This window comes from Epinephelus lanceolatus, chromosome 8, assembly GCF_041903045.1.
Source record: "Epinephelus lanceolatus isolate andai-2023 chromosome 8, ASM4190304v1, whole genome shotgun sequence".
In the NCBI taxonomy this organism is placed as follows: Eukaryota; Metazoa; Chordata; class Actinopteri; order Perciformes; family Serranidae; genus Epinephelus; species Epinephelus lanceolatus.
Window position 1 is genome coordinate 36,554,934 of NC_135741.1, and position 19,442 is coordinate 36,574,375.

The 19,442-nt window shown below is 39.3% G+C and overlaps 1 protein-coding gene across 2 annotated transcripts in view; it reads right to left on the reverse strand.

Annotated features, from left to right (window-relative positions):
- Positions 1 to 19,442, reverse strand: part of LOC117257632 (MICOS complex subunit mic25a) — a 122,369-nt gene that overhangs the window by 73,000 nt on the left and 29,927 nt on the right. The window contains exons 5-6 of one of the 2 annotated variants that reach the window (XM_033627865.2): positions 11,079 to 11,102; positions 6,658 to 6,741 (exon numbers count right to left, since the gene is read on the reverse strand). In XM_033627865.2, coding sequence (XP_033483756.2) covers positions 6,658 to 6,741; positions 11,079 to 11,102 — 108 coding nt within the window. The remainder of the gene's footprint in view (positions 1 to 6,657; positions 6,742 to 11,078; positions 11,103 to 19,442) is intronic. The other variant, XM_033627866.2, reaches the window with a different exon arrangement.

Consider the following 19,442-nt stretch of genomic DNA (forward strand, 5'->3'; position numbering starts at 1 on the left):
CCGATAAGCCTCTCAGGGCAAGGGCCAATATTTCATGATTTCTGATGTGGCCAGCACATATCCGTTACAAGACTTCCTCTTTTGTGTGCTAGTCATTTCGGCTGATCTCTATAAGCAGATATCTGCATAAATTTTAAAAACAGACTACAAACAGAAAGAATGTCACACTGATACCAAAATCTTGTCCCGTTGCCTACAGATAATGCATACATATGCAGATATCTGTTATAGGGATTATGTATACAAGAGCCCATGGGAGTGAACTTCTTTGGCTCCATGTTGCTATGGACTTGTACAGCAGCCAGCACTTTCCACTGCGTCTGTGTGTTGCTTGGCAACCATTCTGCTAAATGTCACTGACGAACTACATTGCTTGGTCGAGGATGATTTGTTATCAATAAATTATTGCATATTTTGTTGCTGTCTGCTTACTTTATGAAAAGATTTCGGTTATATGTAGTAACCATTTCACAAAAGCAACAATCCACTTGAGGCCGTTGTTTACAGTGATTTAGAAACAGCTAAGGGGCGTTGTTAGGTATGACGCTGTTGCTTAAATAAAACATGCATTTTACAGCCCACAAGTAATACATGTTGGAGGCAAATTAAAAGTATTTCAACAACACTTAGTCCCACGCCTTTTGAAGTTTAATTAAGTTGAATTAAATATAGCTGGTTGGATCTCACTGAGTGTTTACCACTTTTTTTGTTGCTAAGGCAAAAATAATGAGGCAACTGGAATGGGAGCTACAACTCTGCAATGTTTAGTAATGTTAACTTATTATGAAACTCATATCTTCATCTCCAGATGGGTGCAGCCTCAGTGGAAATATTGCTAACAAGCTAAACTAATAAGCAGATTCGAAGCCCTCGCTGCAGCATATTGAGCAGATAGCTTTTCACAGGATGAAAGCGTTAAACTTTGACTCGGTCTACATAGGGCCCAGGGTGTATTCATTTCCATAAGAAAGTGCAACACAGCAGAAAAGTGGAGTTTTTAAATACAGCATTTAAAAAGAAAAACTTGAGTTCTGATCAGAAGGCCAACCGGGCTCAGTTGTGTCAGGAGCACACACTCACATACACACACACATACAGTATGTTGTCAGTGTGTGGGAATATGTTATGTATGTGTGTGAGCGTGCATGCCATCTTAAATAAGTCCACTGGCATTATTTGGAGTAAAGCAGTGTGTGTGTGTGTGTGTGTGTGTGTGTGTGTGTGTGTGTGCAGATATTTCTGGTGCACTATGTGGAGGCCCCTGCTGACAGCGTGTCAAGCAACCTGTCAGACTTGGAGGAGGATTATTATCTCCTTCTGTGTGCTCTATATCCACCAGCTTCAAACTATGCTTTACTATGACGGGAGTGTGTGTGAGAGACTGAGAGAGCAAGACAGGCAGTGATGGAAAGACAAAAAAAAGACAAAGGAAGATTGGGCAGATTTTATAAAGTGCATGTGAAACTAAAAAAGACATATGCCATATCAAATAAATATTTGGACTGCTTTTCCTGCATTGGCATTTTGTAAGAAATGGAAGGGCGGAGACAGATTATCCGACAAGCAGACATCTGGATTGTCAAAAGAGTAGAAAAGAGCAATTGAACAGCACCGGGCATGGTGTTTCAGGTCTTCTATGTCATTCTGTGTTCATGTTTTCTCAATTCAAAAACACAAAAAAGTACAGCATAATATCACGATACTCCACTTAGGGCTGGGCAATATATCAATATTATAACGATATTGTGATGAGACTAAATATTGTCTTAGAGTTTGAATACTGTAATATTATTGTCTTTTCCTGGTTATAAATTCTGTATGACAGTAAGGTTATTTGCCTTTACCCACTTAGTCATTATATTCACATTACTGATGATTATTTATCAAAATGTCACTGTGTAAATATATTGCAAAAGCACCAATAGTTAACCCTATAGTATTGTCATAGTATTAATATTGAGGTATATATGAAAAATATTGTAATATTTGATTTTCTCCATATCACCCAGCCCTAGCTCTACTCATCAAGGGCAGGGTAGAAAGATACAGTACAACAGAGTAACACTTTGCTTCTGCAGATCCATTAATATACAGATGCTGCCTCCAGTGTCCAACGCAAGGAAGTGCATTTCTTTAGGGATGGATAGAAACCTGATAGAAACTACCTGTAGCCATGGGGGAGGCTAATTTTGTCCATTTTTTGCCATCCAGTAGTTTGGAATATACGCTTGGAACATTACCAGGACAAAAACAGGACCTGCCAGGTACGTGGCATGTTTTGTTAGATATTTAATTAAAGACGTATGAACAGCTGAACGAATCATAATGACAATCTGACTGTATATAATGTATAACCATATTTTAGCAGAATAACATTACTCAGATTCACAATGTGTTAAAACTAGATAAACAAGTTCTTTTTAATCATACAAACTCACTTGACAACAACACAGGCAACTGAATTGAATTAAATAGCCTGTTAACCAGTTAGCAGCCTGTTAGCTAAGCTAGCACACTGTCATACTGTCTCTCGGAAATCCACCGCAAAAGTTCAATTTTTTACGTACTCGGGGCAAACTCCGGACTGAAATATTACGGAGGGTAGGAGTTTTGCAGGCACATCAGATTTCAGGGAAATTTCCATAGGAATGAATGGACTTCCGGTTTCCACTTGCCTTGTCTCTGTAAGACAAGGCAAGTGGAAACGAGGCGTAAATGTTTAAAGTTACCTTTAAAATGATGTGTAGTGAGACTGAACACTATCCTACATCATTCTGTATGACAAAATCATTTCTATATATATATTTCTTTATTTAAAAAATGAAATAGTGTCTTACCTTCTTAAAATCAATCAACAATAAGGGTGTGCCATATAATTTTGTTCATGATATTACCAGTATAATTTTTAATGTGATAAAAAAAAAAATAATAATAATATTGTGATAATTGTAATATTCAGACTAGTCGACAAAAAGCATAGCTGAAAGCGAAATTGCTACCGGCTTCATGGTAAAAAATTTAAGTTCCAAAAAGGGGAGTGACATCAGTGTGTGGATCTAGTGGTGTCGTAAAGCCTGGTTGTTCTGACTTAAGAATAGCTCCTGACTTTTCCAACCCTTTTAACAACCTGCTGTTCAGAGTAAACTCTGTCAGCAGCTCCTCTGGCAGCAGCACAACGTCTCTCCCATGCCTCTTTTGCCGAGCGCTCGCAGGAATTGGCTTCTCCAGGTCATTTTGTCATAGGCCATGTCATAATGTAAACCTGTGTGAAGCTCAACAAAATAAAAATAAAAATAATAAATAATAATAATAAAAATAATTTTGAGGAAGGTTAATAAGTCAGCCTATGTAGTAACTTTCTAATAAATCATTTATATGGTATATACAGATTCAAGGGTACATTTTTTGTATTTGACAATTGTTTAGATGTGGTTGATTTAATTTTGTTGTACTATTTATATTTTATACAGAATTTGAATCTTACTCTGGGTTACTGTTGTTGTTTACGAACATTTTTGTTTAGATGTCATTGAATATTTGAAGGCAAACCTGTGTGAAGCTCAACTATAATACTGAATTTGGGGGGCGTCGGTGGCTTAGTGGTAGAGCAGGCGCCCCATGTACAAGGCTGTTGCCGCAGCGGCCCGGGTTCGAATCCAGCCCGCGGCCCTTTGCTGCATGTCTCTCCCTCTCTCTCTCTCTCTCTCTCTCTCCCCCCTTCACACTTCACTATCCTATCAATTAAAGGCAAAAAATGCCCTAAAAAATATCTAACACTGAATTTGTTGCAAATGTATGTTCTTGAAATGAATAGTAAAATATTTTCCAGTATTTTATCATATCATCAAGAATATCATTATTGCAAAAGTTCCCTGAAATATCACAATATAATTTAATACTTTTTTTGAACACTCTTTCCACTAAAAACAGATTGTGTTGTTCTATCCAGCTTTATTGTTAATATCCAGATTGTTTCTCAGGTATTACACCACACCCAAAGCTGCAAACCTTTCTTCCTCCCAGCGCATATGGTCAAATTTATCGTATTGTTTTTACTTCATACACAAACCAGCACGTATGTTAATGCAAAGGGCGACATAACATTAACATACGCCGAGCTCAGTTTGATTCAACTCATCATGGTTCAGTTCAGCTGAGCAGTTGGAGACAACTACACCATGAGCATTAAGAACATTTTGAGCAGTTAAACAGACTAAAACCGAGGCATTATGTCGCTTCTGGTGCAGTCTGCAAACACACTGATCCTGCAGATAGACACATAAATTCTCCCATTTGCATATACAGTACCCATGCACCTGAATATACAGTATGCAGGCAAAACACACATCTCTTTCCCTCTCTCGCTGCCTGTCTCTCCATCCCACACACACATACACAGAGGTCTGTCTACAAACATCCTAAGCCCAACAGCAAACACAGCTTGTGCCACCCGTATGCCAGCCTGCCAGTCTTCTACTCCCTCTGCAAACCCAACCTGTTACTAATGAGACTAACACAAATAGCCAGGCATCTGACACCAAGACCTGTGTGTGTATGTGTGTTTCAAATATGTGTAAAGACTGCATTGAGGTAATAAATGTTTATTTAGGCTGTTTGCATAATTAGAATACAATTTTTTTAGTGTTATGGAGATGTAAGCCTGTGTGTGTGTGTGTGTGTGTGTGTGTGTGTGTGTGTGTGAAAGAAAGAAAGAAAGAAAGAAAGAAAGAAGACATCTTCTCCTTAGGAGGACAGGATTGGACATAGTTTGAAAAAGCCCAACTTAAGATTTAACCAAACAGAAAAAAAGCCTATTGCTCGAGTCAGTGGCTACCAAGAACTCTATCAGCTTATGGTAGCTTATGGCAGACACTAACTTAACCTCTACTGACATGCACATACGCACACGACTTATTCCAAACTTAGTTTGAAATGTTCTCGCTCTCATTTTCCCAACAGTAATCAGAAATAAACAAATAATTTGACAGAATGTAAATTAATAGAAAAGTGAATAAATTAAAGGCTGAGTGAGTGACTGAGTGTGAAGTCTTCCCTCAGCTACAAATGGATAAATCACAGGGGGGAACTCCAACACTGCAGCGATGACACTCCAATGTTATGGTTTCCCCCGTGTGACTCCATCTGCTTCCACCCCTCCCTTTGCAGGACGCGCTTCAATTAGCCATGGTAAACAGAGCATAATACTTAGATTTTACACATTATGTCCTGTAAAGGTCTCCTCCATCTGAGAACTAGAGGAGTGTTTCTCCCAGAGATCCCGTGTAAAGGTCCTTCTTGTGTGGTGCCTGGTGAGGCTCAGAGTTAACTGGAGACCAACAGTTTCTACACCTTTCTGTCTGGTAAATGTCAGACAGACAGATGAAAGGGGATGAAGGAGCTTGTAAGGGCTCTGTGGAGATACTCAGGCTGGCTAAAATCTCTGTTCCCCTTTGAATCACATTTACAGACACACCTTGTGCAGCTTTTCTTACAGATTTTTGTGTGCACTCTACTGGCTATCTATTCAGCTGTGGCAGCTAGTTTACATTTGCTTTAGACATGTTTGTGTATTCAAATGCAAGTATATGGTTTGGTCCCACAGCGTTGGCACGGTACAAAAACATAGTGAGTAAAACCCTGAGGATAGTATTGCTTTAACACAAAGGTAATAATATAAACAAGTGTCTCATTTGAAAAGGTTTCAGCAGAAGTGCATAAAGAACAGAACAGGGCATGAAAGCTTGATAACCACCCACCATGTTAATGTGTCACTGTCACTCAGTATACTATTGGGTGTTAGAGCTGTGTTCTTCAGCAGGTGAGTTGGACAAGAGTCAGACAGCTCATGCCATCAATGTTGCAAAATTCCCACAAAGAGTTACAACACAGGCCATTTATGTCCACTCACTGTCTGTCACAGTGCAGCGGCTGAGTGAACACGCACCAATTGTGTGGATAATTCAGGCACATTTGCGTTTTTCGTAGAAAACTGAAATGTCTCTGCCTGCATTGTATGATTGTACAACAGTGCAATAGTTTGTTTGGGGGTGCAAGGGGGTGCAGTGGTTGGCACTGTCACCTCACAGCAAGAGGGCTCAGGCTAGCTGGGGCCCTTCTGTGTGGAGTTTGCATGATCTCCCCTCAGCATGGATTTTCTCCGGGTTCTCCTGCTTCCTCCCACAGTCCAAAGACATGCAGGTTAGAATAAGTAATAACTCTAAATTGCCCGTAGGTGTAAATGTGAGAGTGAATGGTTGTCTGTCTCTATGTGTCAGCCCTGTGATAGTCTGGCGACCTGTCCAGGGTGTACCCAGTCTCTCGCCCAATGTCAGCTGGGATAAGCTCCACACCCCCCCATGACCCTGCATAGGATAAGCAGCTACAGATGATGTATAAATATACATATGAATATATATGTGTGTGTGTGTGTGTGTGTGTGTGTGTGTGCATGTCTGTGTGTTTGTGTATGGCAAAGTTAACTCTGTACAAGTCAGTAAAGTCTGTAGAAATTCAAGCAAGTGTGTATCATCTGTAGTTCTGTGTGTACAGTATGTGCAACTTTGGGAGTCTTTGAAAGCCTCTAATGAAGTGTTTGTAAGCATCTGTGTGTGTGTGTGTGTGTGTGTGTGTGTGTGTGTGTGTGTGTAAATGCTGTACCCTCTTCTCCAGCTGTGCCAGCTGCTCCTTGTAGAAGGCATCCAACGCTTTCAGCTGTGCATCTTTCTTCTGTAGCTGCTGAGCCTGCAAGAGGGCGCATGCACACACACACACACACACACACACACACACACACACACACACACACACAAAAGGGGATTAAACACTGTGTTCTGCTACATATTCTCACAATAAATTAGGAGACTGGTCAAGTCTACAGTAGTATGCTGAGTTTTTCAAATTATTAAATTCATTTAATTTTTAGTGAAAATATACTTTTATTGTGCTGCAATGTGATATTGTACAACAGTGGTTTCTAATAGGAGGGCTGAGGCCCCCACAAGGTGTAGCAAGTTAAGTTTGCGATGAGAGCCCATCCTGTATTAACATTTAAAAGTTTTCTTTGAACAATAGCCTCTCTAGGGCTGGGTATCTTTAAAAAATTATGATACCAGTACCAACAGAATACTTAATTTGTTATCCATAATGTGAATAAGGTGGCAAACATTTGGGTGGCATCTCAGGATGCTGATCTGCCAACTCTGTCAAACACACCACGCTCAACTTGATACACCACTGACTTTATGGGTTGTAGCTGCTGCTGTTGGAGTGTGCGCTATGCGCTGTGGACAGTTCTGAGAGTCCGCCCCCGCCCCCCCCACACACACAGTGAAAGGGCTAAGTGTTAACATCACATGGTTAACGTTACCCAACTGTTAATAACAGGTTTAACAGCAGAGTCAAGCTGTGTCGATGTGAGTTGTTGGGACCGTTTAACAGCTCTGTGTGTGATGTTGCTGCTGTGTTAGCTTGTGCCAACTGGGTTGACATTAAACTGACTGGTCACTGAGGAAAGCGGCTCCAGAGACAGCAACAGCAACAAATGCAGTGAGGAGTCAGAATGGTCGGGGATCAGACCCCAAACAAAAAACAACTGAATGCAGGTATCATTTGACAGAAAATGTTTCCATACTACTTGGAACTGGATTATTTTAGTCACTACCTGAAAGATATTGAGTAACAATACCCAGTTCTAGTCCTCAGTGTAAAAGGAACACTGAATTCCCCCTGATGATGATGTAACAGCTCTATACAGTAGGTTTATATTATGGTGATGATACGTTAAGTTATAATATAATTACCAGTTTCAGTCATTTCAGATCAGTTCTGATAAATTATATTTTGTAGGATTGCTAGTGTGATTAAATCCAGCAAGTTCAGTGGTCATCAACCTTGGTGAATTAAATAATATATATTTTTGGGTCCTTTGTTGGAACCAGTTGGCTTAATGGCGAAACATATTCCTGTTGGGTCTTATTCAATGTTAATGAAAAAGAAGAGCTCTCAGACAAATGTTTAATCCTCCACAGGCTATTTAGGATGGTAGGTAATGGACGGATGAGAGATCACTATCATAAAAATCAGACACATTGTGCTTGGTGTGTTTGCAAGCACACACATCACATTGATACTTATTTCTGTCAAGGTCGAGGTCAAATGTAAAAGAAGCTTCCTTTGACCTTCAAATTGCATGTATGAAATATGGTAAATACACAGCAGAGGGACTGAGCCTTGACATTAACATGGCACACAATGGAGAACACATTCATTGTGGAATGAATGAAACGGAGTGTGAATCAGGAGGAAAGCAAATGGATTTCTTGTGCATGCATACACACCAGTGGTAAATGTATACAGTGGAGATCAGTGTTAGAATGGCTGATTTAAACCAGTGCTGTGAGAGAATGCAACATTTTCAGCACATCTGATCTGTAATACACTAACATTCAGTCAGCAAGCCACAACTTTCAAATTACACCTCTTTGAAAATCTTTGCTTTAAACCTGCCTCTCTCCATTCACCCACCCATCTATAAATCCATCTGCATCCATTGCGCCCGTGTTTGTGCTGGCACAGAAAATCACGCCCCACGCCATCTCACCACAGATCATTATGTTATTTTCAAGTAGTTATGAAGCACTGAAGGTGACCACCATACACATATGTTCACAAAACCACGTGTATGCACAGGTGTGTGAAAGCATGCTGACAAACAGGCTCGTGTGCCATGCAAACACACTCCATACTGCCTGAAAGACAGGAGAAAATAAGAACAGCATGTGTGAGGGAAGTACTGTGGACAAAGAAATGAAAAAGAGGAGACTTAACAAGGTGTAGAAAGAAGAGACAGAAAGAGACAAAGTGGGAACATTGACAGACGCAAGATAGAAATTGAAAAATTAAGCTGTCTTATTAGCTTTAATTTGTCAGTTTTCTTTTAACTAGCATTTAATTCAATAACTTGATTTAAAGAAGTAATCAGTTCTTCATTAAATGCAATTAACGGCTGAAGATTGCTTGTCTTAGAGGATTTTATGCTGCAGACATGCATGACAGTAAGAAAAGAAGTGATAGTTGATATCAAGAACATCGTTTCTACACGCCTTGAAAAATGTTGTACAACCCAGGGATAAAGGGAACGTATGTAACACTGCCATGCAGCACAAAGGCCTGGTCTTACCAGCATTTAGCAAAGTTTTGCTGCAAAATCAATTGATTTTGGAGTCATTAGTGGATTAGATGGCAGGGTGCAAAGAAAAATTTCACCACATTTTGCAGTGAGTTTAACTCTTAGCTATGGACTGTCTTAACAGTGATGAGCTCTGGGGGAAAAGACAGCCAGAGAGTCCAAACTGGAGAAAGCAAGAAGTAGCTTTGGCATTTCTGTTTTTTATTTCTTTTAACAGTGAATGACAGAGACAGACAGACAGAGACAGTTAAGGCAGGGGAAAGAGAGGGACCAAGCAGCAACATCCTGGGCTCAAAAATGAAGCCAACACGGAAGTGCCGAATACTGTAGTTCCTTGAATGGCCACTTGAGGCTGGCTCCAAGAGCAAGTTGACCCCCATGGAGCCCCATGTTAAAATGTCCAACTTCATAGCTGAAATAAACATGTTTGACAGCCTGTTGCAAAAAATATTTTTCTCTATAGCTAATTTCAACCTAAGGTCAACTGTACACGGGGTGAATATTGATTTAACTCACCTGTTTAAATGTTATTAAGGCTTTCAGTCATGCATAATCAAGGGCGTGGATGCTATACCACAGTGTCAACGTTGCTTGGGTGGCATAACTATGGCGTATTTTCAGTGTGTTTTCAGTTCATGAGAGTTAATTGGAAGATTTTGGTGTTTAATTCAGAGTTTGGTTGTACTAAAAGAGTTGGATGTTCAGTTTTTCTGCTGAGTTTTAATGGTTTTACTGTGTTTTTCACAAGTGAAAATCAGCATTAGCATTATGACAGTTAACCATAGCTGTACAGTAAGTGCATCAGTGCAAACCAAAATAGCGGCTATGTGGTCAGTTTTGGCTCCAAAAAAATTCAAGATGGCGACAATAAAAATGCCAAACCTGCTTCAAAACAGGAGTCCACAGACCAAAGGGTGACATCACGGTGGCTACGTCCAGTGCTTTAGTCACTGGGCTGGACTCTGGAACCTGGGCCACTGCAGAAAGGACTCAGCCTTAATGGCACACACTCGACCCAGTGAGCTTATTCGCTGCGATACGCCATCTACTTTTAATTAACCTCCTCTGCTGAAGTACAAACTGCTCCACAAAAAAGGAAAAGTTTGCAGACAGTTATGAGACAGACATCAACTGTGCAAATACTTCTCTTGAGTAAAGGATGTGACCTTATTGTCCCATTAGCAACTGAGCTAATGAGCTTGCTTAAGGAGCTTGCTCATTCAGTAACTCTTTTTAGAGTGAAGTATTTTCAACTGTTTTTCATTTAATTTTGCATGTAAAACTGAACAGACTTATGAAGTGACGCATGAGTATGCAGAGGTCTAAAGAGATGCATTTTATTGAATGAAATGATGTACAGCTCCTAGAACAAAATACCCAGGGAGAGTTTACCAAATATTTTACAAAGGTGTGCAGATGAATTTCACTGTGCCGCTTTCTGGTGCGACCAGGCCTTACAACTCATTCTATGTTTTACATTGCAATGCATTTTTTATATTGTATTTTGCAGTTGAAATATATGTGGGGACAATCTGACAGCGCTTTGAATAATATCTCTGGTGTATAGTTTGATTTACAACAATGCTACAGCATTCACAGATTTTTCTTGCAACTTTCTGCAACTTAGAGAAAAACAGAAGTAGGGAAATATGTAGGATATAGAGATGGAGGAAAGAATGAGAAGGACTGATAGAGGAAAATATATGTGAATAGGAAGACACAAGAAGTTCGTTAAGAATTATCTGCACAGTAATTGTAGTTTCCACCTCGTTTTAAGTGACCCTAAGCAAGAGGACAGCTGGGAAATAAAACATTGTGAGGATAAGACAGCAGTGGGATGGATGGAAATGGGTAAAAGAGCAGGAGGTTTGAGGGTTATGATGAAGCTTACCATCGCTTCTATCTCATCTGCAGACTAGAGAGGTTGGGGTAAAAGAAAGTAGAGAGAGAGAGAGGGTATAAGAGGTAGAGAAACAAAGCAGGATAAGACAAAAAAGACCAAGGACGAGGGAGACAGAAGCACAAACAAGAAAACACCAAGTGCAGTGTTAGGATTAGGGCTGTTCAATAATTATTTTTAGTGCAGTTAACAGACAAATTCTTGCAATTAATTACAATGAATCACATTACTGAGAAGATAAAACACTAAAAAAAACATGCAATGCTATTGTGTTGATCTTTCGCATAGATGTATTTAGTATTACAAGGAAGTATTGATAATAAATTTAAAAAGGAATATCTGATGATGGGCTTCTTAAACCTTTATGCTCCTGTCTCTGCTGACCCTAGCAATAAAAGAGCTGTCAAGTTATGCACTTAAATCAAATTGAACTTCATTATGTATTTTATTTACCATTGAAGGACCAATGTCCAAATGAAATATTTTGAGATTATGTTGTAATGCATACTAATTCAATTTATTTTCTATTAACTTCTTCAACACCCAGTGGCAGTGCACATTTACATACTCGTGATGTTTCAAACTTGCAAAAGTAAAGTTTAAATTAAAGCAGGTGTCCAAGCATTTCCAAAGATACCACATATGCAATGCAGCATCTCGAGGGAGTATGTAAAATTATGCTTAATGTACCTAAAATTTTCCCTTTTTTATGTAATGATGCATGCTTGGTTTGGATATCCCCCCCAGTTTCAGCATCATAAAACTTCAGAAATGTGTTGGAAAGAGCAAATAATAAAAACATGCAGTGTGAAATAGTGTTAAGTATGTTGTTCAGTACTGAAGAACATGTTCAAGATCCCCTCCAGACGTGTTTTAAGGCAGGAAAATGCTAAATTCCTCAAAAATTACATCTACTGCTTCTCCCTTGCTGAAACATTCAGAAATATGAAAAAGCAAATATTTTCATTTCAAAAGTTGTACTGCTGAATAAGATATTTTCTACTTGACTGAAATGTCCATTCTCAGTGTATGGGCCTTAGAGGTGTCAAGTTTCTACATCACAGTTGTGTAAATTGCACTGGACAGACCATGATTGGCTTCCAAACGAGTTGCGATGTCAAAAATCCTGCTTGTGTGTACACAGCTTAAACTCTTTGATTTGAGATTTGAGGTGGGCAAAGAGAAACACTTCTCCTCCACAAGATGAATCTTTAAACAGCCCTCCATATTCTCACTTGCAATTGGGCTTGCCAGTTCTAGTCTGTTACATAAATACCGTCTCTTTTCAAAATAAACTTCTAACCTAAGTTTACTTAGTTTTCAGGTTTAGGCAACAAAAGCAATTGCTTAACTTTTGAAAAAAGATCATGGTTTGGGTTAGATAAGTGTTTGTTATCAACATAATATGTCATGACGTGAATAACTCAATTTTGACTTTTGGTTTCATACGAGATATGAACAGTGGTCTCTTGGGTAAAGGTCCTATGTTTGTTCTACCCATGATGCCCTATGCAGAATTTCTCATTTTTATAATATGTCTTTCCTCACAACACCATTGAAACTGATCCCTTCACATATCCCTCCTTTTACAAACACACCACACACATGCATTTCAGAAGGGTCATAGCGCAAAGTCAGCCATGGGCAGTTTGGGGGTTCAGTGCCTCACTCAAGGGCACCTTGGCAGTGCCAGGAGGCAAACTAGCAGCGCTCCAGCTGCCAGTCCACACCGTACACTTAGTATGTACGGGGGACTTGCACAGGCGACCCCCCGGTTCCAAAGGCAAATCCCTATGGACTGAGCTACTGCTCATACAAAGTTAGTTGCTTAGAGTGTATAATAACGACATGGCCTTGTGAGTCTCACACAGATGCTAAAGGGTGCCACACTGCCTCAGTGTCAGACACAAAGGGGCACTTTCAAAGTGCCAGTATTTGGCGATTGTGGCGACAAATGTGTTGTATGTTTCTCAACTTTCTGACTTTTCCTCAGCTACACAAAGATCTATTAAAGAGGTACTTCACCCATAAAAGTGTATCAAAAGTCATACATGCTAATCCCATTGTTTAAGACAGTCCCAAAATATTAGAAAAAATTAACAACTCTCCCAAATCCAAAAACTAGAGTGCTAAAAAATCAATTTTATGATGTCATATGGCATAAAGACTAGAACTGATTCATAAACTATGAAGTATATAGGTATATTTTCTATGTTTGAGACTTGCTTCTCTGGTTACTGGCTTTCAGAGATAGTAGCTCATGTCCAGGATTACTGATTCAACTTTCCTTGGCCATGGAAACAATATTGGAATTCTTACTTTAGGTGGTGTTTCCCTTTAAGTGCTTGTAAAACATAAAAGGACCCAAATAAACTAATTTTTTTCAATGAATGTAAAGTCCAGGCTGTGAAGAGGTAAGTTAAAGACATTCTTCTGTGAAATATTTGGCAGCATAACAACTGTATACGACTTCGGCCCATTCTAAAACAACACAATGACAGAAACAACTGCAATGATTGCTTTAATTTGCTTCATCTCAAGTGTACTCCCACTGTGCTTTGCGCTGTCCATATGTAATAAAGGTTATGTTCTTACTAAAGCCTAACTGGTCAACATGGCTATGGGATACAGCTAATTTGAATAAATTAAAAAATGAAAGTACAGCAGTTACATCTTGCTTATATAATTGAATGGTATTTAGCCTGCATAAACGAGACTCCTTCTGTTGCTATGGCAGTAAACTACACAAAGGACCATCATTTTAGCACGGTCACTACAGGAGATGTTACCTCAGAATCTTGTTAAGCTGTGCCAAAGCTTATGGCACCAAAAGTATCAACATTAGGAAAACCTCATGTAACTTGCATACAGATACAATTGATACCAGACAGGTGCGCTTGTCACATTAAGAAAGTCAGCTTGTACAAAGTTTTAATGATAACTGCAAAGTATCTCTGAGATTGACAACCTGTCAGACACTATCTGAACTACTCTAATGTATAAAATCTCACACATCTGGTACAACCAGCAAATTAATGCCAATCAATGTTTTTAATGCACTTTTGTCCCTGACTAACAGCACTGTGGCACTGAAAAGCAGCATCGGTACAGAAAGGTGAAGAGAGTCTATGAGCACACATGCACCCACATCCAGAGGGGGAAGATTCATCATAATTATCAGGGCTGCTGAACGCCAAATCAAATCAGAGCCGATCGTCTGTGTTTCATAAACAGAGAACTGAGGAGAGACAAAGAGCGAGAGGGCTTCTGATGTGAGAGATACTTTCACTGTCGGGTTGAAAGCTGCAGCTGGTGCATGTTAATGCAGGTGAAAAGAAGGACTGAAATTGTTCATGTGTTAATTTTATATGTTAGACGAGGATCTGTTTGGCGGGGATTAAGCAGAAACTGAATGGATTTAATTAAAAAACACAGCTCTCCTTCCTATCTGTGTCTGCGTTGGTCCTGTTTTAATTTGCAGTCAAAGAAGGAACTGCGAGTGAATCAGATGACTCCTCTGGTGTCCCTCTAGGGACCTGCAAGTCTGTAGTAGATAACAGTCAGCCAGGCGCGACTTTACACACACAGGCACACACATGCACACTAACACATACACACACACACACACACACACAGAAGATGGCGGAGGCTCACATGTTTAAGTTTGTTTAGTCTGTCTCTGTTGGGATACCGTGGTCATTCATTTACTCAGTCTTTTTCATCTGTACAAATGTGTCAGTGAATCCATCTGTAATTCTGTTTTCCATTAGCACTGCGAAGGAAAAAAAACTGAAGTCCTCTCATTTATTTATTTCCAGCAAGATAAATGCAGGGTCATAAAGCAAAAGAGTTGAAGTTAGCTTAGCTCTTGTCGCAACGCAGCATCATCATCATTATTGTAACCCTACTGATAACATACTGCATGTATGTCGACCTAAAACGATGCACTGACTGATCATATTAGATGTAACTTCTGTTCTTTTCTTAACAAACAGGTCGATATCTTCCCCAGAAGGTGATTTGATCCTATGGGTGGGACTGTTTCAAATTTCTCCATGCTCTTGTTAAAACATAATATTTTTCAAAACCTCATTTTAAGGGATATAAGAAGATTTTTAGCCTTGACCCTACAGCTTGTAATGTTGTTCTTTTGGTCGGTTGGTCTGGCCACTGATGACATCGTCCATAGGCCCAAGCCTCACGCACACACCTCCCTACAAAGTTATCTCAGTCTAACCCCTAAACTAAGTGCTAGAGCTGTGCATTTTGTAATATCTGTTTTTTACTCCTGTATGGTTTCTTAGTCACCATCAGCTTTCTGGCCAAACAAGCCTGCTCACAGAAGAAATTCACTTTGATGGGACGCTTAATCACAAAGCAGTGTACAATGACGGGGACATTACACACTGGGCTTTTAGACATACATAAAAAATAGTCACTGTTGTCACCAAAAATGTCGTTTCATTTTACATTCAACTTGATTTGAGATAGCTATTATGACATAGAATAATACACAAATATAAAAATAAAAAGTAAACGTAGCTTTTAAGATCACATTAGAAAAACTAAATCAATATTACATGTTCTTGTTAAAGTTACATCAAGACTGCACTATCTTATCAGTTGGTTGCATTTACACTGTGTCTTACGGTGTTAACTTTTCATACTGCTTAAACAATTGCTCATTCTCATACAAGACAACAAATTCATTCTCCTCTGTTTTTCAAAACGACTCTTAGAATAAGCTTAATGATGACACTGAAAACAATAAAAGAGATAAAAAGTCTTCTAGTCGAGAGGAAAATAAAAGAAGGAAAGACAGAAAATGCTTGAGACGAGAGGAAGACCAAGTACGGAACAAATGTAAACAAGTGCAAGAAACTATCTGCAGTTATTAAGAAGGTGCATAATTGAATACGGCAGCTGCTAGCCACGAGCTAAATAGGAGATTAGCTTACAAACATATTATCACACATTCTTCCTGCTCCAGGCACCTTCTGCATATGAATCAGTTCAGTACACAGCTAGAGGTGTGAAGCATCTATTTAGAAGCTACAGACAGAAGGGGGAAAAAATTGTAAAATGTGAGACTGAAAAAGTAAGCGGGAGTAAGTGAGGGGAAGATGAGCTGAAAATGATGAGGGGGAAAGAAGAGACAACTGTGAAACAATGACAAAGTGAAACAAAACAAAATCACAGCAAGAACGGGCGAGCAAGCAGGAATGAGACATGAGAGTCTCTGCTATGGAAACATCTAACAACAGAAGTAAATTGTAGTAGAGAATTTTAGAGCAGTTCCCGTTGAGTGCAATGAAGTTGTGCTTGTTAACTGGAGCTAACTTTTGTTTTTGTTTTTTGGAAATAAGTAATAACATGACTAACAATCGAAAAGTTCCAATAGCAGTGCCATGACACTGAGCTGTAACATGCACTACTTCTTCCTTTCCAGCCACAATGCGAGATGAAATAATGCAATTACAAAATTCTGATCAGGAAAGCTGTGACAGAGGTTGTTTTCTTAATGCAGCCTTTCAAACATATCTAAACCTTTTACAAATTTTAATGGACCTACTGCGAGCTAAGTGTAAACTGTACACCTTATGCCATTCACACCTTAACTTCTACCGACAGAAATGAAAGGGACTATCTGGAGACATGCCTACAAAAGTGACCAGAAACCTGACTAATGCTGGACGATTAATGTCGTTGCTTTCATGACTCAGAGCAGAAGGTGGATGAGGTTGTAAGGTGAAAGTAAAATATTGTTTGGTTATTTGTTGCCCCTGCCAACAGTAGTTCTTTACACCACTCTTTGAATTACTTTTCTGTTACACCCCACAAAACTGGTAATTGTGTCCCTTGGCTTTAAAATTCAGACTTTGCATGTGTGCTTCTGTGTGAATGTCAGAGTATTCTCTGGTAAGCAAGGCCAAGGCTAAATAGCTTGCAAATTATTTTTTACCTGGGGGTCATCTGTTGCCTGTGACCATTATTTTCCCAAAGATCTGTCTGAAAGAGGGAAAGTCAATAGCAGAGATAGGCAACCTTTCATCCACCACATATCCAGCTATAAGCCTCACTTGTCTTTGTCGCTTGTGGCCTTCAGCTGTTTGGTTGTTTAGCCAGTGTGGGGCTACAGCTGACCTCCGCAGCTGCAGAGGGCTCACCTTTGATGGGGTGTACTTCCATGAGCATTACATCGTTGTGCTGTCGTAGTTGGTGTTTCAGGAGGTTTGAGGTCATGTTGGTTTGCAGAGGAAGGAGTCTTAGTGAGACTACCTGCACAATATTTACATTTGACAATGTTGTTGTCAATTTCCTCCCGACAAAATCAAAATAATGGGAATATTTCCAGCTGCTGAAGGTAAGCATGCCAAGAAAAATAACACTGGGATGTGATTGACTGTTGGATTTCAAATCAGTGGGGGTTGACAACAACAGTGAGGTTGTAATGAGTTTGTTGTTTTGGGGGTAACTGTAATATTATTACTGAAATTTTATTAGTAATTAGGTACACTACTCGTTACTGGTAACAGTGACCAAGAAAGATCACAGGGCAGAGAGATATTTTTTAACAACACAAAAACAGCCTTCGAAAGCCACATGGAGCCACATATTTCCTGTAGCTCTGAAAATATATCAAAAATAAACCTTTTCACAAGTTTTAGAAGGGAGCTTTGTAAATTCTGTCTGAAATTTGGTCTCCTGTTGAGCTTGTTGTTAAAATTTGTGGCTAAAAAAAACAAAACAAAACTGTTTCACTGCTGGGTCACACAGAAGAGAACTCCTATGTAATTTCAGGAGTTCACTCAACAGTTCCAAAAAGCTGTCTGTTCCTTCATTTTGGAAAAAAAAATCCATTAGAAAAATGACTGTTATAATTTAAGAAAGATTGTACAAAAAAGAAAACCCATGTTTATAATCTGGAAACCAAATAATCAACACATTATTTATGACATCAGGAAAAGCTCCCAAATCACAGTAACATCACTTTTGGTATCACCATAATCTCCCAGGTGGTATTTTTTTTCCGTGTCAACAGAGAGTCAACTTAAGGATCACTCTCTAGATATCATCCACAGAGAAAATAAGGTATCAAACAATATGTTGTTTTGGTATCATATCTACACTGGCACACAAACATTTTAAATGATACCAACCATATGGTCAAACTGGGGCAGATATTGATTGTTTCTAATGTTCATATCCAACAATTTCATACAGTCTTTGATTGCAGTTAAGTGTAGCATAACCCAATGTTGAGCTGAAAGAATAAATCTTGTTTTAATTTTCCCAGATAAGTCACTGCAGCACCAGAGACACAGGATGGCATCATCAAAACTGTCCAATGAATAAATTACCTTCAAGACAAATTAGTCTAGTGGAGTCTTACTATGATCTTGTCACTTTCGCAATTTTGTTTATATATTATTTGATCAGATGGTTCTTATTCAAATTTAAATCTGTGAATTTTAAGATTTAGGTAAAGTTCTTGTCTGCTTTTCTTAAACACTTGACAATATTGGATTATTTTCTTAAAAGAAAAAAGGGTTTGTAGAAAAATATGTCTATAATTCTAACAGAAATGTACTGAATAAGTATAAAAGTATAATTATTATTGTAGAATTGGTACAGGAACTCTTTTATTATATGGGCGCTAGTATTGACAAACTTTTAATACCAAGCCTAATGAACATTAGGCTAAGGGGAAAAATTTGATTCTTGCATGCATAGTGATTCTCACTAAAATGATTAGGTCTCGATACAGGAGTCTAGCATCTTTGCCACTGTCACCAAAATCAGATTGGGCAGATGTTTCAGGCACTCAGTGCCTGTCCATCTTTGGTTTCTGGGAGCCTGCTTTTATTGCACATAAGTTAAAGGGATAGTGCACCCAAAAATGAAAATTCAGCCATTATCTACTCACCCATATGCCGATGGAGGCCCTGGTGAAGTTTTAGAGTGCTCACATCCCTTGCGGAGATCGGCAGGTGGAGCGGCTAGCATACCTAATGGTAGACGGCGCCCCAGACTAACGTCCAAGAACACAAAATTGAATCCACTCATCCACAGTGATCCAAGTGTGCTGCAGCCGCGACATAAAAAGTTCTTTCGAAAAACGTTATATGAACTCTGTTTTTAGCCTCACTGTAGCCTGTAGCTCTAACTGCTTCTCTGTGCTCCGCGCTCACGTGTGCGCGCCTGCGCGAGACCAGCGAAAGCATGAGCTTTGCTCACCCATGTTTACATCACGTGACACGTGCACCGCACGGGGAGACAACGGTAACCACAGAGCTAAAAGATAATTTGCACTACGGTCTTTTAGCAAAGGACAGCCCAACATGTCTGAAGACT